We start from the raw sequence: 16,819 nt of genomic DNA, 5'->3' as shown, positions 1-16,819 counted from the left end.
TTAATTTTATTTTATTTAACCGAGGGTGGAAAAAAACGTAGGAAATTTTGCAATAAACATTTTTTGGCTAAACATATATTATAACATTTTTTTATTTTTTGGTTCTTCTGTCGAATAAATAAATAAATACATAAATAAATAAATAAATAAATAAATACAGAAAAAATAATTAATATAAAAAATGTTTGATTTCCTAATTGTCTCCTTAAGTCTTAATTTGACTCTTAAAATGAGGGAACAATTTATTCAAATGAGGGAACAATTTATTCAATTTATTTAATTTTAATTTAATTTAATTTAATTTAATTTTATTTAACCGAGGGTGGAAAAAAACGTAGGAAATTTTGCAATAAACATTTTTTTGGCTAAACATATATTATAACATTTTTTAATTTTTTGGTTCTTCTGTCAAATAAATAAATAAATAAATAAATAAATACAGAAAAAATAATTAATATAAAAAAATTGTCTCCTTAAGTCTTAATTTGAAGGATTTCCTCATTTTAAGTTTCCTCTTAAAATGAGGAAACAATTTATTCAAATGAGGGAACAATTTATTACACTGAGAAAACGAGTTATTCAATTTTAATTTTATTTAATTTTATTTAATTTTATTTAACTGAGGGTGGAAAAAACGTAGTTTTTTTGCAATAAATATATATTTTTTGGCTATAATCACTTCCAATTCCCATCAATCTAACTGAGGGAACGATTTACTGGCCTGAAGGAACGACTTATAAAATCGAGGGGGATCTTAGGTCTCTAACTATTGGTCAATCTATAACAAATATATCTCTGTAAACTCGGTGCTCGGGTGTCAAATGTTTTGCAGAGAGCTTTAAGCGTTTAACTGGGATCTCCTTGATGGGAATAAGGCTTTAAAGCTCCAGTGAAGCCAGTGAGGAGCTGCGGACAGTCAGACTGAGCCCCGCTGTTATTATGAGGATTACCTGCTTCAGCCGGAGCGGCCGCCTCTCTCTCCTCACCACTGAGCCTCAAACGCCGCGGACTCGATCAGCCAACCGAGCAAACCGAGCTCGCTATTAAAATCATTAAAGGGTTTAAGATTCGGAGCCAATTCACCCACTTTCTTCTCCACCCGAACACCAGAAATACTGAAACCACGGCCGGATGTTTGGAGAACGGCGTTCGGTGACGTCAGTAGTAACCGACACCGAAAGGGTCGATGGGGCTTGTAGTTGTTTAGCTAGCTAGCTACGCTTTGCTGTTCTGAGTTTAATTTGTATATTTTTATATATATATATTTATCGGTATAGATTATATTAATCATATAGCCTAGAAATAGATCTCATTATGCATGTTTTATTCGTTAAATATGTAACACGGCGTGTATATCTACGTCAACGTTAGCTAGCTACCACTGAGGCTAACAGGATGCGGGTGCAGCCTCAGGGTCTGGTTTCCTTGGCAACGTTACGTGGATTTCTGCAAAAATAAATAAACTTACAAATAAAAAAATGCATAAAATGATACCAATCAAAGGGGGATAAAAACTGCAAACATGTCTTGATATGCATTTTAATAAATAAATAAATAAATAAATAAATAAATAAATAAATAAATGTAATGTTTATAATATATTATTACAAACTATAAACATACTATTAGTAGTAGAAGCAGGCCTAGTAGTAATAATAATAATAGTAATGATTAGCACTAATACTTATTATGTAGTAATTGTATGTCTAATATTAATAATATTATATAATATTTTAACATATTGCAAAAAATAGGAAATGTGGGATGTGAAAAAGGAATAGCATGTGTTTGGTATTTTCCAATATGTTCAATTAAAAAACAATGTGTCTAAAATGTGCAACTAATTACCATTTTAAAGTTGTTTCCTGTAGAGCAATTGCTAACTTTTATTTCTTTTTTATTTATTTATTTATTTGTGCCCAGTCTTCATGTTTAAATGAAAAAAATATTAAAGATAAATGTTCACCTGTTAAATACCTCCACTGGTCTATATTTATGGGATAATAATCTGCATTTTTACAGTTATTTGTTATATAAGTCCTTCAAATTTAGCTCCTGGCAGTAAACACTAATTGACACTAATTCTGTGCTTTTATAATAAGCAGGTCCTGACAGGGAGTGACATTGCCAACATGTGTGCAGACTTTCATCAGCTCTGGATAACAAGCTGTTGATAGCTCTCTCTCATCGTCCCAATTTACCTCTCAAAAAACTGTCCCACTCAAGCTCAAAGACAGGGGGGTCTTCTTACGCAGCTGCAGCTCTCCGTGAGAAAGCAAGCAGCGTCGTGTTTAATTACTGGATTAAGTAGAAAGAGAAAGACGTGGTTGAGGGCAGTGGTGGCTCAGTGGTCAGTGCGGGGTTACTGCGCTGGGTTGTAGGACTGGGTTGTTGATTACAGGTCTATAGGTTTGATGTCCAGGTTTGCTAATCTGCCACTCTTGAGCAAGGCCTTCTCGGCTCCAGAGGTACTGCAGAATAGCAGATCCTGTGCTCTGAAATGTAAAAGAGGGATTTTACGCATAGTGTACCACCGTAATGACGACAACAGCACTTATTATCGTTATAAGTTAGCATTTGAGGTTTCTATTAACGTACATGAGCTAGCAAAACCACCCCCTTTTACCTCCTGATTCCTTTTTAGAAGGGGTTAAATTTATTGTGCTACCATGCTGTGAAAAGTATTTGCCCTCTTTCAGATTTCTCCCGGATTTTAAGTTTAAAATTTGTCAGAATGAAATGTTTCAAATAATCCAGCTAATTTAAAATTAATATGAGATAAAGACAACACGAGTAAACACCCAGTGCTGCTTTTAGAAGGTCAGTGCATTTATTGAAAATGAATATTTATTCAAAACCTATTGATTCATGATCTGACCATTTAAGATCTTCCAAAGAAGCCCAGTAGGATTCGAGTCAGAACTTTGACTTGGCCATCCTCATTTTGTTTATTTTGAACCATTCGTAGCTGGACCTGCTTGTGTGCTTTGGATCATTGTCCTGCTGCATAACCCAACTGCGCTTGAGCTTTAAGTCACAAACTGACAGGCAGACATTAACAAACATCCCACAGTTCAGCCAGGTAACACCAAGCAAGAGAATTCTGAATTTTCGGGATACAGTATTTAATTCGTGGGCGCTACTCCCAAGCTGCAGGAGAGGTAGGATGTCTCACTTCCATCACACTACCACCACCATGTTTGACAGTTTGAATGATGTTCTAATGGCGGAATACAACGTTTGCTTTTTGTGAGATCCTTGATTCATCAGTCCATGTAATATTTCCCCTAAATAGTTTTTCTAATTTAGATGTTCGTCTAGGTTCTTTTGTGAGCTCCTGGACGAGTCGTTAATGTGCTGTTGGTGAAATTTCAAAGGGCCGGCCACTCCTGGGAAGGTTCATGAGGTTCCAAATTTTCTCCTATGATGGATAATGACTCTTACTATGGTTCGCTGGAGACCTTCTAGCCTGCTTTCCATTGCCAGACAGATTCTGTTGGTTAACTGGTTAATTTAATAGCTTTATCTATGGGTGGTACAGAATTTGACTAAATATTTATCTTTAATAAACATAAATATGCAAATATAGAAAAACAAATTACAGCTCGGCACGCAGGTTGATCTTTACTGTTGCTCACGTCTCTCACGTTGAAGCTTCTCCATTTATTTTAGACCAACAGGCCCCAAAAATACAGAACTCCAAGTCTTCAGGCCTATACTGACTGACAGATGCTGGACGCGCTCTATTAGTAACTCAGCACATACGTTTTCACACCCACTGGAGTTTATTATGGGTCACTATGGGTGTTTTCTTTTTTTTCGACCTCTAATTGGGTCATTATTTAATTGAAGTAATTATACTTTTTTACTCCTGTGTCATTTTAGGCTCCTCGGCCCACCTCTGCAGGCGCCTCTGGGCTCAGTACAGCAGAGTGGAGCTGCCTGTTGGGTCAGTTCACGCCTCTGTGAGCGGGAGAGACAGCTGATTGGTTGAGCCGCCGGAATATTTAAATCACCGCGACGTGATTGGACGCCGGCTTACACAAGCGCTTGTGTAAAGCGGAGCTGCTGGAGTTGTGTAAGGTGGAGGCTGCGGTATAAAAACAGGCGTCGAGGTGAAATTACAACAGCTGCAGCCTGGACGAGCTGGAAACACACACACACACACACACACGTAAGTAATGCACAGCTTTAACACACACTAATAATGTTAATAACAGCGTAGTAAGCCTGAGTCTTTAACCTGGGGGTTTATTAGCTTTAGTAAGCTAGCCTTTACTGTGTGTGTGTGCATGGAGCATAAATTATTATATGTATATATATTTAGTATTTACTTACAATGCAATGCTCAATATACTGTCTCTATATATAATATATATTATTACTATATTAGTGATAATATCATTGCACCGACCATTGGCCACCAACCAGCTGCTTGAATGCAGGTCGTGACCTCAGGTGACCAAAAATTCAATGTCTGGACAAAGTCCTATGTCCACCACCAGTCAGTCAGTTGGAGATAGAACAGTGACAGCAGGCAGCTGACGTTGATGTTCTGCTGGTTTTGAGTTGCGATGTTCAGTAACCAAAACCCAACATCTTCCAGACGTCACAAGCCAACGTCATACTGACGTATAATACCAGCATTTGGTTGTGAGGTATGGTGACCTAAACCCAACGTAATGTTGAGGTCCACACAACATAAAATGTATATGTCGTCAGTCAGTGTGTTAGGTAACCACAATTCAACATCTGGCTAATGTTGGAGCTTTATGTCAACTCAATGTTGGTGTTTGATGGATATGTGACGTTGATTTCCTACCAAAATTCAACGTCTGTCTAACGTCAACGTCTGATGTAAAGTTAATGTTGGTGTTTGACAGATATGTGACTTTGATTTCCTACCAAAATTTAACGTCTGTCTAACGTCGACGTCTGATGTCAACTCAGTGTTGGTGTTTGATGGATATGTGACTTTGATTTCCTACCAAAATTTAACGTCTGTCTAACGTCGACGTCTGATGTCAACTCAGTGTTGGTGTTTGATGGATATGTGACTTTGATTTCCTACCAAAATTTAACGTCTGTCTAACGTCCACGTCTGATGTCAACTCAATGTTGGTGTTTGACAGATATATGACTTTGATTTCTTACCAAAATTCAACGTCTGTCTAACGTCAACGTCTGATGTCAAGTTAATGTTGGTGTTTGACAGATATGTGACTTTGATTTCCTACCAAAATTTAACGTCTGTCTAACGTCCACGTCTGATGTCAACTCAATGTTGGTGTTTGAGAGATATGTGACATTGATTTCCTACCAAAATTCAACGTCTGTCTAACGTCAACGTCTGATGTCAACTCAATGTTGGTGTTTGAGAGATATGTGACATTGATTTCCTACCAAAATTCAACGTCTGTCTAACGTCAACGTCTGATGTCAACTCAATGTTGGTGTTTGAGAGATATGTGACATTGATTTCCTACCAAAATTCAACGTCTGTCTAACGTCAACGTCTGATGTCAACTCAATGTTGGTGTTTGACAGATATGGGACTTTGATTTCCTACCAAAATTTAACGTCTGTCTAACGTCCACGTCTGATGTCAACTCAATGTTGGTGTTTGAGAGATATGGGACTTTGATTTCCTACCAAAATTTAACGTCTGTCTAACGTCAACATCTGAAGTCAACTCAGTGTTGGTGTTTGAGAGATATGGGACTTCGATTTCCTACCAAAAATCTCTCTGACATTGCAAGTCAGTCATCTTTCTGATGTCACATTAATGTCCAGTGTCTGATTCTGCTTATTTCCCATAATTTCTCCAGAATTTAGTGGTTGAACTGTACCCATCTGAACCCAACAGTGATACTCCCACCACCATGTGTTTTACACGTTTTACAGTTTTGAACCGTACAGTTTGTTTATGTGTTTTATGGTTTTATATGGGATGGTGATGATGATAAAATGGTAAAATTATAAGTTTTCTTTTGGAACTACTTTTACACCCAACCACCCTCTATGTATCCCTCCACCAGAATGGACCTTTAATATATATATATTAATATATATATATTTAGAAAGCACAATTCCATCTGGTAAAACATTGTCCCAGACATCAGGCAGCTGATCCATGACCATGCTATTTAATAAGATCCTGTTATGTAGCTTTTAGAGGTTATTAGAGGTTATTAGACTCGGCATGGTATTAGAGTACCATGAATGCTACACAATGTATATGTTCTGCATTGTAATTCTAGATTACTAAATACATTATACCTATAATATATTCCTAAAAAATTCCTAAATATTATGGGTATTATTGTATATATTATAATCTTGGATCTAGTTGAAAGGTGTTCTGCTATATAACAACACATTTCTCTGCACCATCTGGAACTACTTTCTGTGGCGTAAGAAACAGGCTACACTAAAAACGTAAGTTTGAGACAATGTTCGGTGCTTCCCGGCTAATGTTGCTTATGTTAACTTTATAAAATTGCTGTATAAACACAGTTGCCCACTCGGCGCTGTGTGTTACCGTGAGTAACATAATGCTGCTGTGATGATCCACTACCACCGAATCACAGCCGAGATCACGGCCTTCTCTCCTGTGTGTGGCAGGTGAAGATGTGGGTCTTTTGGACGTTCCTTCTCTGCCTGAGTCTCTCCGGAGTCCACTCCATGTTCTCGGCCGTCACAGACACGGTTCTCCCTCCTCATGAATTCCACAACCCCACTCAGCGGAACTATGGGATGGCAGTGACGGATGTGGATGGTGATGGAGATCTGGAGGTGGTGGTGGCAGGGTGAATATGCATGTTTGATCTGACACTACAAGTTCATGTATTAGACCATAAGTATTAAATCTATGGGTTGAGCCCCCCTAGTGGGACATGGATGAAGGAGGGGTAGTATAAATAACACTATATATTCTTCGTGAAGAAATGCTACAATGCTACAGGCTCCAAGTTTGAGCTGGTGTCCCATTACTTTTGTCAATATAGTGTCCAACAGTAAAGACAGCACAGAGCTGTTTTATACACTGATAGTTACATGGTAGCAACAGGAAGCTCTGTTTCCACACGCTGATCCAGTTTACTGACCACTGTGGATTTTAATCATTTGTTTTCAGGTACAACGGCCCAAACCTGGTTCTGAAGTATGACCGTGATCAGAAGAGGCTGGTGAATATCGCGGTAGATGACCGCAACTCTCCGTACTACAGCCTCAGAGACCCGGAGGGCAACGCTATCGGAGTGACTGCCTGCGACGTGGACGGGGACGGCAGGGAGGAGATCTACTTCCTCAATACTAACAATGCCTTTTCAGGTACATCTATAGTTCAGGTTCTGTCCAAACTGGACTTTTGAGTCTTTGCTTGTATTAATTAAGGCGTTTCTCTAAAGGTCAGGCGTCGTACTACGATAAGCTGTTTAAGTTCCGTAACGGCCGCTTCGAGGACCTGCTGAGTGATGACATCAACGTGCGCCGGGGAGTGGCCAGTCGCATGGCGGGGCGCTCTGTAGCATGTGTGGACAGAAGGGTAACATATCTATCCGTCCATCCCTCTATCTGTCAATCCCTCTATCAATCCCTCTATCTGTCAATCCCTCTATCTATCAATCCCTCTATCTGTCAATCCCTCTATCTATCCATCCCTCTATCTGTCAATCCCTCTATCTATCAATCCCTCTATCTGTCAATCCCTCTATCTATCCATCCCTCTATCTGTCAATCCCTCTATCTATCCATCCCTCTATCTGTCAATCCCTCTATCTATCCATCCCTCTATCTGTCAATCCCTCTATCTATCCATCCCTCTATCTGTCAATCCCTCTATCTATCAATCCCTCTATCCGTCCATCCCTCTATCTGTCAATCCCTCTATCTGTCAATCCCTCTATCTGTCAATCCCTCTATCTGTCAATCCCTCTATCTATCAATCCCTCTATCTATCCATCCCTCTATCTGTCAATCCCTCTATCTATCAATCCCTCTATCTGTCAATCCCTCTATCTATCCATCCCTCTATCTGTCAATCCCTCTATCTATCCATCCCTCTATCTGTCAATCCCTCTATCTATCAATCCCTCTATCCGTCCATCCCTCTATCTGTCAATCCCTCTATCTGTCAATCCCTCTATCTATCAATCCCTCTATCCGTCCATCCCTCTATCTGTCAATCCCTCTATCTATCAATCCCTCTATCTATCAATCCCTCTATCCGTCCATCCCTCTATCTGTCAATCCCTCTATCTGTCAATCCCTCTATCTATCAATCCCTCTATCTATCAATCCCTCTATCCGTCCATCCCTCTATCTGTCAATCCCTCTATCTGTCAATCCCTCTATCTATCAATCCCTTTATCTATTAATCCCTCTATCTGTCAATCCCTTTATATATTAATCCCTCTATCTGTCAATCCCTCTATCTATTAATCCCTCTATCTATCAATCCCTCTATCTGTCAATCCCGCTATCTATCAATCCCTCTATCAGTCAGTCCCTCTATCTGTCAATTCCTCTATCAATCCCTTTATCTGTCAACCACTCTATCTACCAATCCCTTTATCCACTGATTCCTTTATCTATCAATCCCTCTATCTATCCATCCCTCTATCTGTCAATCCCTCTATCTATCAATTTCTTTATCCATTGATCCCTTTATCTATCAATCCCTTTATCTGTCAATCCATTTATCCATTAATTCGTTTATCTATTAATCCCTTTATCCATTGATTCCTTTATCTATCAATCCCTTTGTCCATTGATTCCTTTATCTATTAATCCCTTTATCCATTGATCTCTTTATCCATCAGTCCCTTTATCCATCAATCCCTTTATCCATTGATCCCTTTATCTGTCAATCCCTTTGTCCATTGATCTCTTTATCCATTGATTCCTTTATCTATCAATCCCTTTATCCATTGATCCCTTTATCTATAAATCCCTTTGTCCATTGATCCCTTTATCTGTCAGTCCCTTTATCTGTCAATCCCTTTATCCATTGATCCATTTATCTATAAATCCCTTTATCCATTGATCCCTTTATCTGTCAATCCCTTTGTCCATTGATCCCTTTATCCTTCAATTCCTTTATTTATCAATCCATTTATCCATTGATCCTTTTACCCATTGGTCCCTCCACCCCTTCAATTTTAGCACTTATTATTCACTATGTAAATATTGTTATTTTTGTTATTCATTTATTATTATTTCATATTATTTGTTTCTGCAGGAATGTGTGTTATTTATTTATTATGATTTATTTCACTATTTAATATTGAATTATTTTATTATATAAATAAAATGTTTGTATATATTATTATTAATATTATCTGTTACTAATCATGTTTATTTGCCTCATTCCTCCTTTATCTCTCTGCTGTAGGGTACCGGCCGCTACTCCATCTACGTGGCTAACTACGCTCGGGGTAACGTTGGGGCTCATGCACTGATCGAGATGGACGAGTCTGCCAGTGATGTTTCTAAGGGCATCATCGCTCTCTCTGATGTCGCCTCTCAGGCCAGGGTCAACAAGTACACAGGTCAGAGGGGCGGGGCGTCAAATCCACAGACACCATTAGCATTTCAACCTGCGTTACTACTGTAAGCTTTTCAATCAAAACTCCCAACCCTCTGTCTTTCTGTCTGAAGGGGGGCGTGGCGTTGTGGTTGGACCGATCCTTAATGACGTTCGCTCTGATATCTTCTGCGACAATGAAAATGGACCCAACTTCCTGTTTCGTAACAATGGTGACGGCACTTTCACCGACATGGCTGCTCAAGCAGGTGAGAGGGATGGAACTAACTTACAGTTGAGAAGTGTCAATCCCTCTATCTATCAATCCCTTTATCTATCAAATCCCTTTATCTATCAATCCCGTTATCTATCAATCCCTCTATCCATTAATCCCGTTATTTATCAATCCATTTATCCATTAATTCTGTTATATATCAATCCCTTTATTCATTAATCCCTTTATCTGTCAGTCCCTCTATCCATTAATCCCGTTATTTATCAATCCATTTATCCATTAATTCTGTTATATATCAATCCCTTTATTCATTAATCCCTTTATCTGTCAGTCCCTCTATCCATTAATCCTGTTATTTATCAATCCATTTATCCATTAATTCTGTTATATATCAATCCCTTTATTCATTAATCCCTTTATCTGTCAATCCCTTTATCTATCAGACCCTTTATCCATTGATCCCTTTATCTATCAATCCCTTTATTCATTAATCCCTTTATCTGTCAGTCCCTCTATCCATTAATCCCGTTATTTATCAATCCATTTATCCATTAATTCTGTTATATATCAATCCCTTTATTCATTAATCCCTTTATCTGTCAGTCCCTCTATCCATTAATCCTGTTATTTATCAATCCATTTATCCATTAATTCTGTTATATATCAATCCCTTTATTCATTAATCCCTTTATCTGTCAATCCCTTTATCTATCAGACCCTTTATCCATTGATCCCTTTATCTATCAATCCCTTTATCAATATCTTTATCCATTGATCCCTTTATTTATTAACCCCTTTATCTATCAATCCCTTTATCTATCAATATCTTTATCCATTGATCCCTTTATTTATTAACCCCTTTATCTATCAATCCCTTTATCTATCAATATCTTTATCCATTGATCCTTTTAACTATCAATCCCTTTATCCATTGATCCCTTTATTTATTAACCCCTTTATCCATTGATCCCTTTATCTATCAATCCATAGCCATCTATTATCCAGTCCTTAGCTTTTGAAGGCTATGCTCTTGTATAAGAATTGAGCCACAGCCAGTGAGATCTGAGCAGGCTGCTGCAGGCTTGCTGCTGATGTGAACGTACAGTAAAACTGAAGAAACTTAGCAGTGGTCTGAGGGTTTGAGAGGAGAGCGTGGTACCAGAAGGTTGCCAGTTTGATCCCCCTGACTGGCATGAAGTTAGGGCAGCAGGAGTGAAGGGGCATTCACAGCCAGTTGCTCCCCAGGCTCTAAGGTGGCTGCCCTGCTGCTCGCCAGTTCACTAGTGTGTGTATTCAAGACAGAGGCTGAATTCTACACAGTGGCTCTAAAGAGTGTTTGCCAGACTTTTCAGGTATCAGTCAAGTATTGATCATTGATTGATCTGCATTCTTTCTGTTGTCAGGTGTAGAAGACCGTTATCAGCACGGCAGAGGAGTGGCTCTGGCTGACTTTAATGGTGACGGGAGGATTGACATTGTCTATGGAAACTGGAACGGCCCCCATCGCCTATACCTGCAGAGCGACCAGAAGACATTCAAGGTGAGACACTGAGCTGGACGTCCTGTTCTTCTGTCCACTCTGGGCCTGAGTGAGTTGTTTTGAATCCGTCTACCAGAGGTGGACAGTAACACTCTCATTTCTACTGAATTATTTCCACATGAACAAAAATAGCACACACTGTGGACAAAAGTATTGGGACACCTTCTCCTTCATTGTTTCTTCTGAAATCAAGAACATTAAAAAGAGTTGATCCTGCTTTTGTTGGAGTAACTGTCTCTACTGTCCAGAAGAAGGATTTCTACTAGATTTTGGGGGAGCATTGCTGTGAGGATTTGATTGCATTCAGTGACAAGAGCGTTAGTGAGGTCAGGATTCTTCCACTGCTCCACAGCTCCTCAATGCTGGGGGGCTTTATTTATACCCCTCTAGTCCACACCTGGCTTGGCATTAGGCAGCATGGTGCCAATAGGGTCATGATGTTTATCTGCTCCAAAGAGTCCTATTCTATTGGCAGTACTTCTTCTCTACAGGGACTAGACAAGCTGTGAGTGTGTGCATTTGCACATCTGTGTCAGCAATGGGTGCAGCTTAAAGTAGCATTAGAAGGGGCGTCCACAAACATTTGGACATGTAATTAAATGTGTATTGTAAAAGCTGAATATTAATGTGTGTGTTTGTGTGTGTGTGTGTGTTAGGACATTGCCACAAAGGCCTTCTCTGTCCCGTCCCCTGTCCGCACCGTCATCGCTGCTGACTTTGACAACGACCTGCAGCTGGAGGTCTTCTTCAACAACATCGCTTACAGAGGAAACGCACCCAACAGGATCTTCAGGTTCATCTCAACCCTCCCTGAAACCATGTTCCACTCACAAATACAGCCAGGTCCATTAATATTTGGACACCTCAATGGCTTTGAAATGACACAATATGCGATTAAAGTTCAGACTTTAAGCTTTTTAGTCAAGGAGTTGAACAAAACTATTGCATTAACCGATTTTACAGGCTCAAAAGTAATTGGACGGTTGACTGATAAGCAGTTTCATGGGCTGGTGTGGCGTGTTCCCTCATCATCTCATGAAATATTAAAGAGATAAAAGCTCTGGAGTTGATATTGAGCTTTGAGTTTGCACCTGGTAGCTCTTCATAGATACCAGAGGTAGAATTACCAAAACTGAGTCCCTGTCCAAATACTTAAGGACCCAGCGTTATGTCACAGTACAAATTTACATTAACTCTGATTCACACTGAATTTATTTGGTGTCTGAAGTTTCCTTCTTTAGTTTTAAACAGGAGCTACGAGGCTAATGTAGCTAGAAAGCAATGGAAGCTTATGGCCGCTAATTAGCATGTTGCTAACTGCAAGCCATCAAACACTCTCCTCAAAGTACGTGGAGGTGTTTAGTAATCTATAAAAGTGGTTACTGACACTGTTAGCTGTAAACATGGACGTTAGTGATATTAGCATAGCAGAAACTAGCGTAGCAACAGATAGCAAAAGGACCAGAGAAAAATCACTTTACACCGATCAGCCATAACATTAGTACCACTGCTAAAATTACGTAGATCCCCCTTTTGCCACCACACTGATAGTCCTTCCTTGGAGCACTTTTGGTAGGTACCGACCACTGCATACACCCCAGGAACATCCCAAAAGACCTGCCAGATGTTCTGGAGATGTTCTGACCCTCCAGTCATCTAGAACATCATTGGTTCTCTATTGTGTCTCTATTGTTCCTGCTTCAACACCTCCATCACCTTCAAGAACTGACTGTTCACCTGCTGTCCAGTGTGTCCACTCCTTCACAGGAGCCACTGTAGATGAAGATAATCAATGTCCTCAGTGGTCCTAATGTTATGGCTGTAGGTATATTGTTGTGTGTTTGACTGACCTGATGATGGTTTATGGGTTTTTTTCAGAGTTATGAGGAGGCAGAACGCTGAACCTACGATCACTGAGCTGAACATCGGCGATGCCTCTGAGCCTCAGGGCCGGGGAACAGGTGAGGCCAGTTATATGCCTCAAGATACCCTATAAAGACAAAAGTATTGGGACACCTACACAAGTTTTCATGACATCCCATTCTAAACCCTTTGCAGCTCTAACAGCAGCAGCAGGTCTGGAGCTCTGCAGTTATTGGGTCAGTTGGAGGCTTTTCTGCACTCTGCTCTGAGCTCAGCACTCGGCCCTGACCCCGCTCTGTAACTTTACGTGGTCTGACAGACACTCGGTGTACACTGAGCTGCTCTCTGTGAGCTGTTCCTCCTAAACTCTTCCACTGTTCAATAATAACACCACTCACAGCTGATGGAGGAAGATCTAGGAGGGAGGAAATTTCACCAGCTGACTTGTTGTTGTTGTTGAGGCAGACTGCAGGACTAGGGGCTTGATTTTATACATCTCTGGCAATAGGACTTATTGAAACACCTCAAGTCAGTGACTAAGATGTGTGTCCCAATACTTTTGTCCATATCCGGTGCAGTACAGTGCAGATGTAACTGCTTCACTGGTCATATCTGAGTAACAGGTGCCACGGTGGTGGATTTTGATGGCGATGGATACCTGGACCTGCTGGTGGCTCACGGGGAGAGCGCCTCCCAGCCCATCTCTGTCTACAAAATCCAACAGGTACATCAGTTACACAGGTAGCCAATCAGGGCAGAGGGTGCCAGTCACCAGCTATTAAACCTGGTACCTGGTAGATTAACAGGGAACCAGTCAAGCAGGTGTGCTACGCTGCCTATTGCCCATCTTATCACTTTCTCTACATCACCATACCTGCACTGCTCTGACCTCTCCTCAGGCCTCCAGTAATCACTGGCTGCGGGTGATGCCACGGACACGATTCGGAGCATTTGCTCGCGGGGCCAAGGTGGTGATACACACTAAACAGAGCGGACTCCACACACGCATCATTGATGGAGGATCTGGATACCTGTGTGAGATGGAACCAGTGGCTCACTTTGGACTGGGTAAGAAAACACACCACCTGCTCTAACACAAATATAACACACCTACACCTGCTCTAATGCAGGTAAAACACACCTACACCTGCTCTAATGCAGGTAAAACACACCTACACCTGCTCTAATACAGGTATAACACACCTACACCCGCTCTAATACAGGTATAACACACCTACACCCGCTCTAATGCAGGCATAACACACCTACACCCGCTCTAATGCAGGTAAAACACACCTACACCTGCTCTAATACAGGTATAACACACCTACACCTGCTCTAATACAGGTAAAACACACCTACACCTGCTCTAATACAGGTATAACACACCTACACCTGCTCTAATACAGGTAAAACACACCTACACCTGCTCTAATACAGGTAAAACACACCTACACCTGCTCTAATACAGGTATAACACACCTACACCTGCTCTAATGCAGGCATAACACACCTACACCTGCTCTAATACAGGTAAAACACTCCTACACCTGCTCTAATACAGGTATAACACACCTACACCCGCTCTAATACAGGTATAACACACCTACACCTGCTCTAATACAGGTAAAACACACCTACACCTGCTCTAATGCAGGTATAACACACCTACACCCGCTCTAATACAGGTAAAACACTCCTACACCCGCTCTAATACAGGTATAACACACCTACACCCGCTCTAATGCAGGTATAACACACCTACACCTGCTCTAATACAGGTATAACACACCTACACCTGCTCTAATACAGGTATAACACACCTACACCCGCTCTAATGCAGGTATAACACACCTACACCTGCTCTAATACAGGTAAAACACACCTACACCTGCTCTAATGCAGGTATAACACACCTACACCCGCTCTAATACAGGTATAACACACCTACACCTGCTCTAATGCAGGTAAAACACTCCTACACCTGCTCTAATGCAGGTATAACACACCTACACCCGCTCTAATACAGGTAAAACACACATACACCCGCTCTAATGCAGGTATAACACACCTACACCCGCTCTAATACAGGTATAACACACCTACACCCGCTCTAATGCAGTTATAACACACCTACACCTGCTCTAATACAGGTATAACACACCTACACCCGCTCTAATGCAGGTATAACACACCTACACCTGCTCTAATGCAGGTAAAACACACCTACACCTGCTCTAATGCAGGTAAAACACACCTACACCTGCTCTAATACAGGTAAAACACACCTACACCTGCTCTAATACAGGTATAACACACCTACACCTGCTCTAATACAGGTATAACACCTACACCCGCTCTAATGCAGGTATAACACACCTACACCTGCTCTTATGCAGGTATAACACACCTACACCTGCTCTAATGCAGGTATAACACACCTACACCCGCTCTAATGCAGGTATAACACACCTACACCCGCTCTAATGCAGGTCTAACACACCTACACCTGCTCTAATACAGTTATAACACACCTACACCTGCTCTAATACAGGTATAACACACCTACACCCGCTCTAATGCAGGTATAACACACCTACACCTGCTCTAATACAGGTAAAACACACCTACACCTGCTCTAATACAGGTATAACACCTACACCCGCTCTAATGCAGGTATAACACACCTACACCTGCTCTTATGCAGGTATAACACACCTACACCTGCTCTAATGCAGGTATAACACACCTACACCCGCTCTAATGCAGGTATAACACACCTACACCTGCTCTAATACAGGTATAACACACCTACACCCGCTCTAATACAGGTAAAACACACCTACACCCGCTCTAATGCAGGTATAACACACCTACACCTGCTCTAATGCAGGTATAACACACCTACACCTGCTCTAATCCTCACTTCTGCTTTCATTGGTTTCCAGGATCTGACCAGGCCACCAAGGTTGAAGTCTACTGGCCGGATGGCCGCACTCTGACCCGCCCTGTTATGCCAGCTGATATGAACACAGTGATGGAAATCACATATCCAGGCGCTTGAGTATTTATTATCCTCCTCTTTGGGAAGAGGTTTACAGTAATCAGTACAGTAACTCTCTCTCTCTCTCTCTCGTTCACTCGCTCACTTCACTTCCTTGTATCCTCTCTATTTCTGCCATCATGCCTTTTAAGCACACCAGTGTTTACCTGGCTCCAGACCAGGGCTCTAGGGTGAGGAATAGCGGGGAAGCAGACATAGCCAGGAAAGTGGCACAGCTAAACACTGTTTAAATGGTCTGAAGCTCCGTTCATGTTTGTCCGTCATTTGCTTTTATTTAACTGACGTTTCTTGATATCAGCTAACACTGAAGTGATGCTGGACTTTTTTTCCTAATAAAGAATAAACAAACTAACAAACACAACCTGAGACATTTCTCAGCATCTGTCAGATTTAATCTTAACACTCTGTAAACAGTGAACATCAAAAAACTGTGTTTCTGGGTTATGACGTGATTTATGGAACATTTTTATATCATGATATTTAAAGACATTTTTTATGGTATACGATATTTTGTCATTCTAAACTCTACCATACTGAGTACCGTGATATTTCCTCAAAATATGCTGCCCTTCATTGAATTAAATAATACTA

The 16,819-nt window shown here is 40.7% G+C and overlaps 2 protein-coding genes across 2 annotated transcripts in view; one reads left to right on the top strand and one right to left on the bottom strand.

The window, feature by feature from the left end:
- r3hcc1l (R3H domain and coiled-coil containing 1-like) overlaps positions 1 to 1,139 on the bottom strand; it is a 7,592-nt gene extending 6,453 nt beyond the window's left edge. The window contains 1 exon segment of the mRNA XM_072657694.1: positions 951 to 1,139. The gene's annotated coding sequence lies outside the window, so the exon portion shown is untranslated.
- Positions 1,140 to 4,026: 2,887 nt separating this feature from the next.
- On the top strand, positions 4,027 to 16,589 carry crtac1a (cartilage acidic protein 1a). Its single transcript, XM_072657721.1, has 12 exons — positions 4,027 to 4,174; positions 6,625 to 6,809; positions 7,136 to 7,332; positions 7,410 to 7,546; positions 9,395 to 9,551; positions 9,661 to 9,795; positions 11,165 to 11,301; positions 11,958 to 12,094; positions 13,180 to 13,262; positions 13,788 to 13,888; positions 14,064 to 14,232; positions 16,113 to 16,589. Exons 2-12 carry the CDS (start codon positions 6,631 to 6,633, stop codon positions 16,226 to 16,228), a joined length of 1,548 nt encoding a protein of 515 aa, XP_072513822.1. The 5' UTR covers positions 4,027 to 4,174; positions 6,625 to 6,630; the 3' UTR covers positions 16,229 to 16,589.
- The last annotated feature ends 230 nt before the right edge of the window (positions 16,590 to 16,819 follow it).

This window comes from Salminus brasiliensis, chromosome 15 (assembly GCF_030463535.1).
Source record: "Salminus brasiliensis chromosome 15, fSalBra1.hap2, whole genome shotgun sequence".
Classification (NCBI taxonomy): domain Eukaryota; kingdom Metazoa; phylum Chordata; class Actinopteri; order Characiformes; family Bryconidae; genus Salminus; species Salminus brasiliensis.
The sequence above is the reverse complement of the archived record's forward strand: the minus strand, read 5'-3'. Positions and strand labels throughout refer to the sequence as shown.

What these genes read in the sequence shown, in the direction of transcription:
- crtac1a (XM_072657721.1), top strand. Translation starts at nt 6,631, where the DNA reads ATGTGGGTCTTTTGGACGTTCCTTCTCTGCCTGAGTCTCTCCGGAGTC. An exon ending in CTGGAGGTGGTGGTGGCAGG is followed by an intron (nt 6,810 to 7,135) that starts GTGAATATGCAT and finishes ATTTGTTTTCAG; the next exon opens with GTACAACGGCCCAAACCTGG. An exon ending in TAGCATGTGTGGACAGAAGG is followed by an intron (nt 7,547 to 9,394) that starts GTAACATATCTA and finishes TCTCTGCTGTAG; the next exon opens with GGTACCGGCCGCTACTCCAT.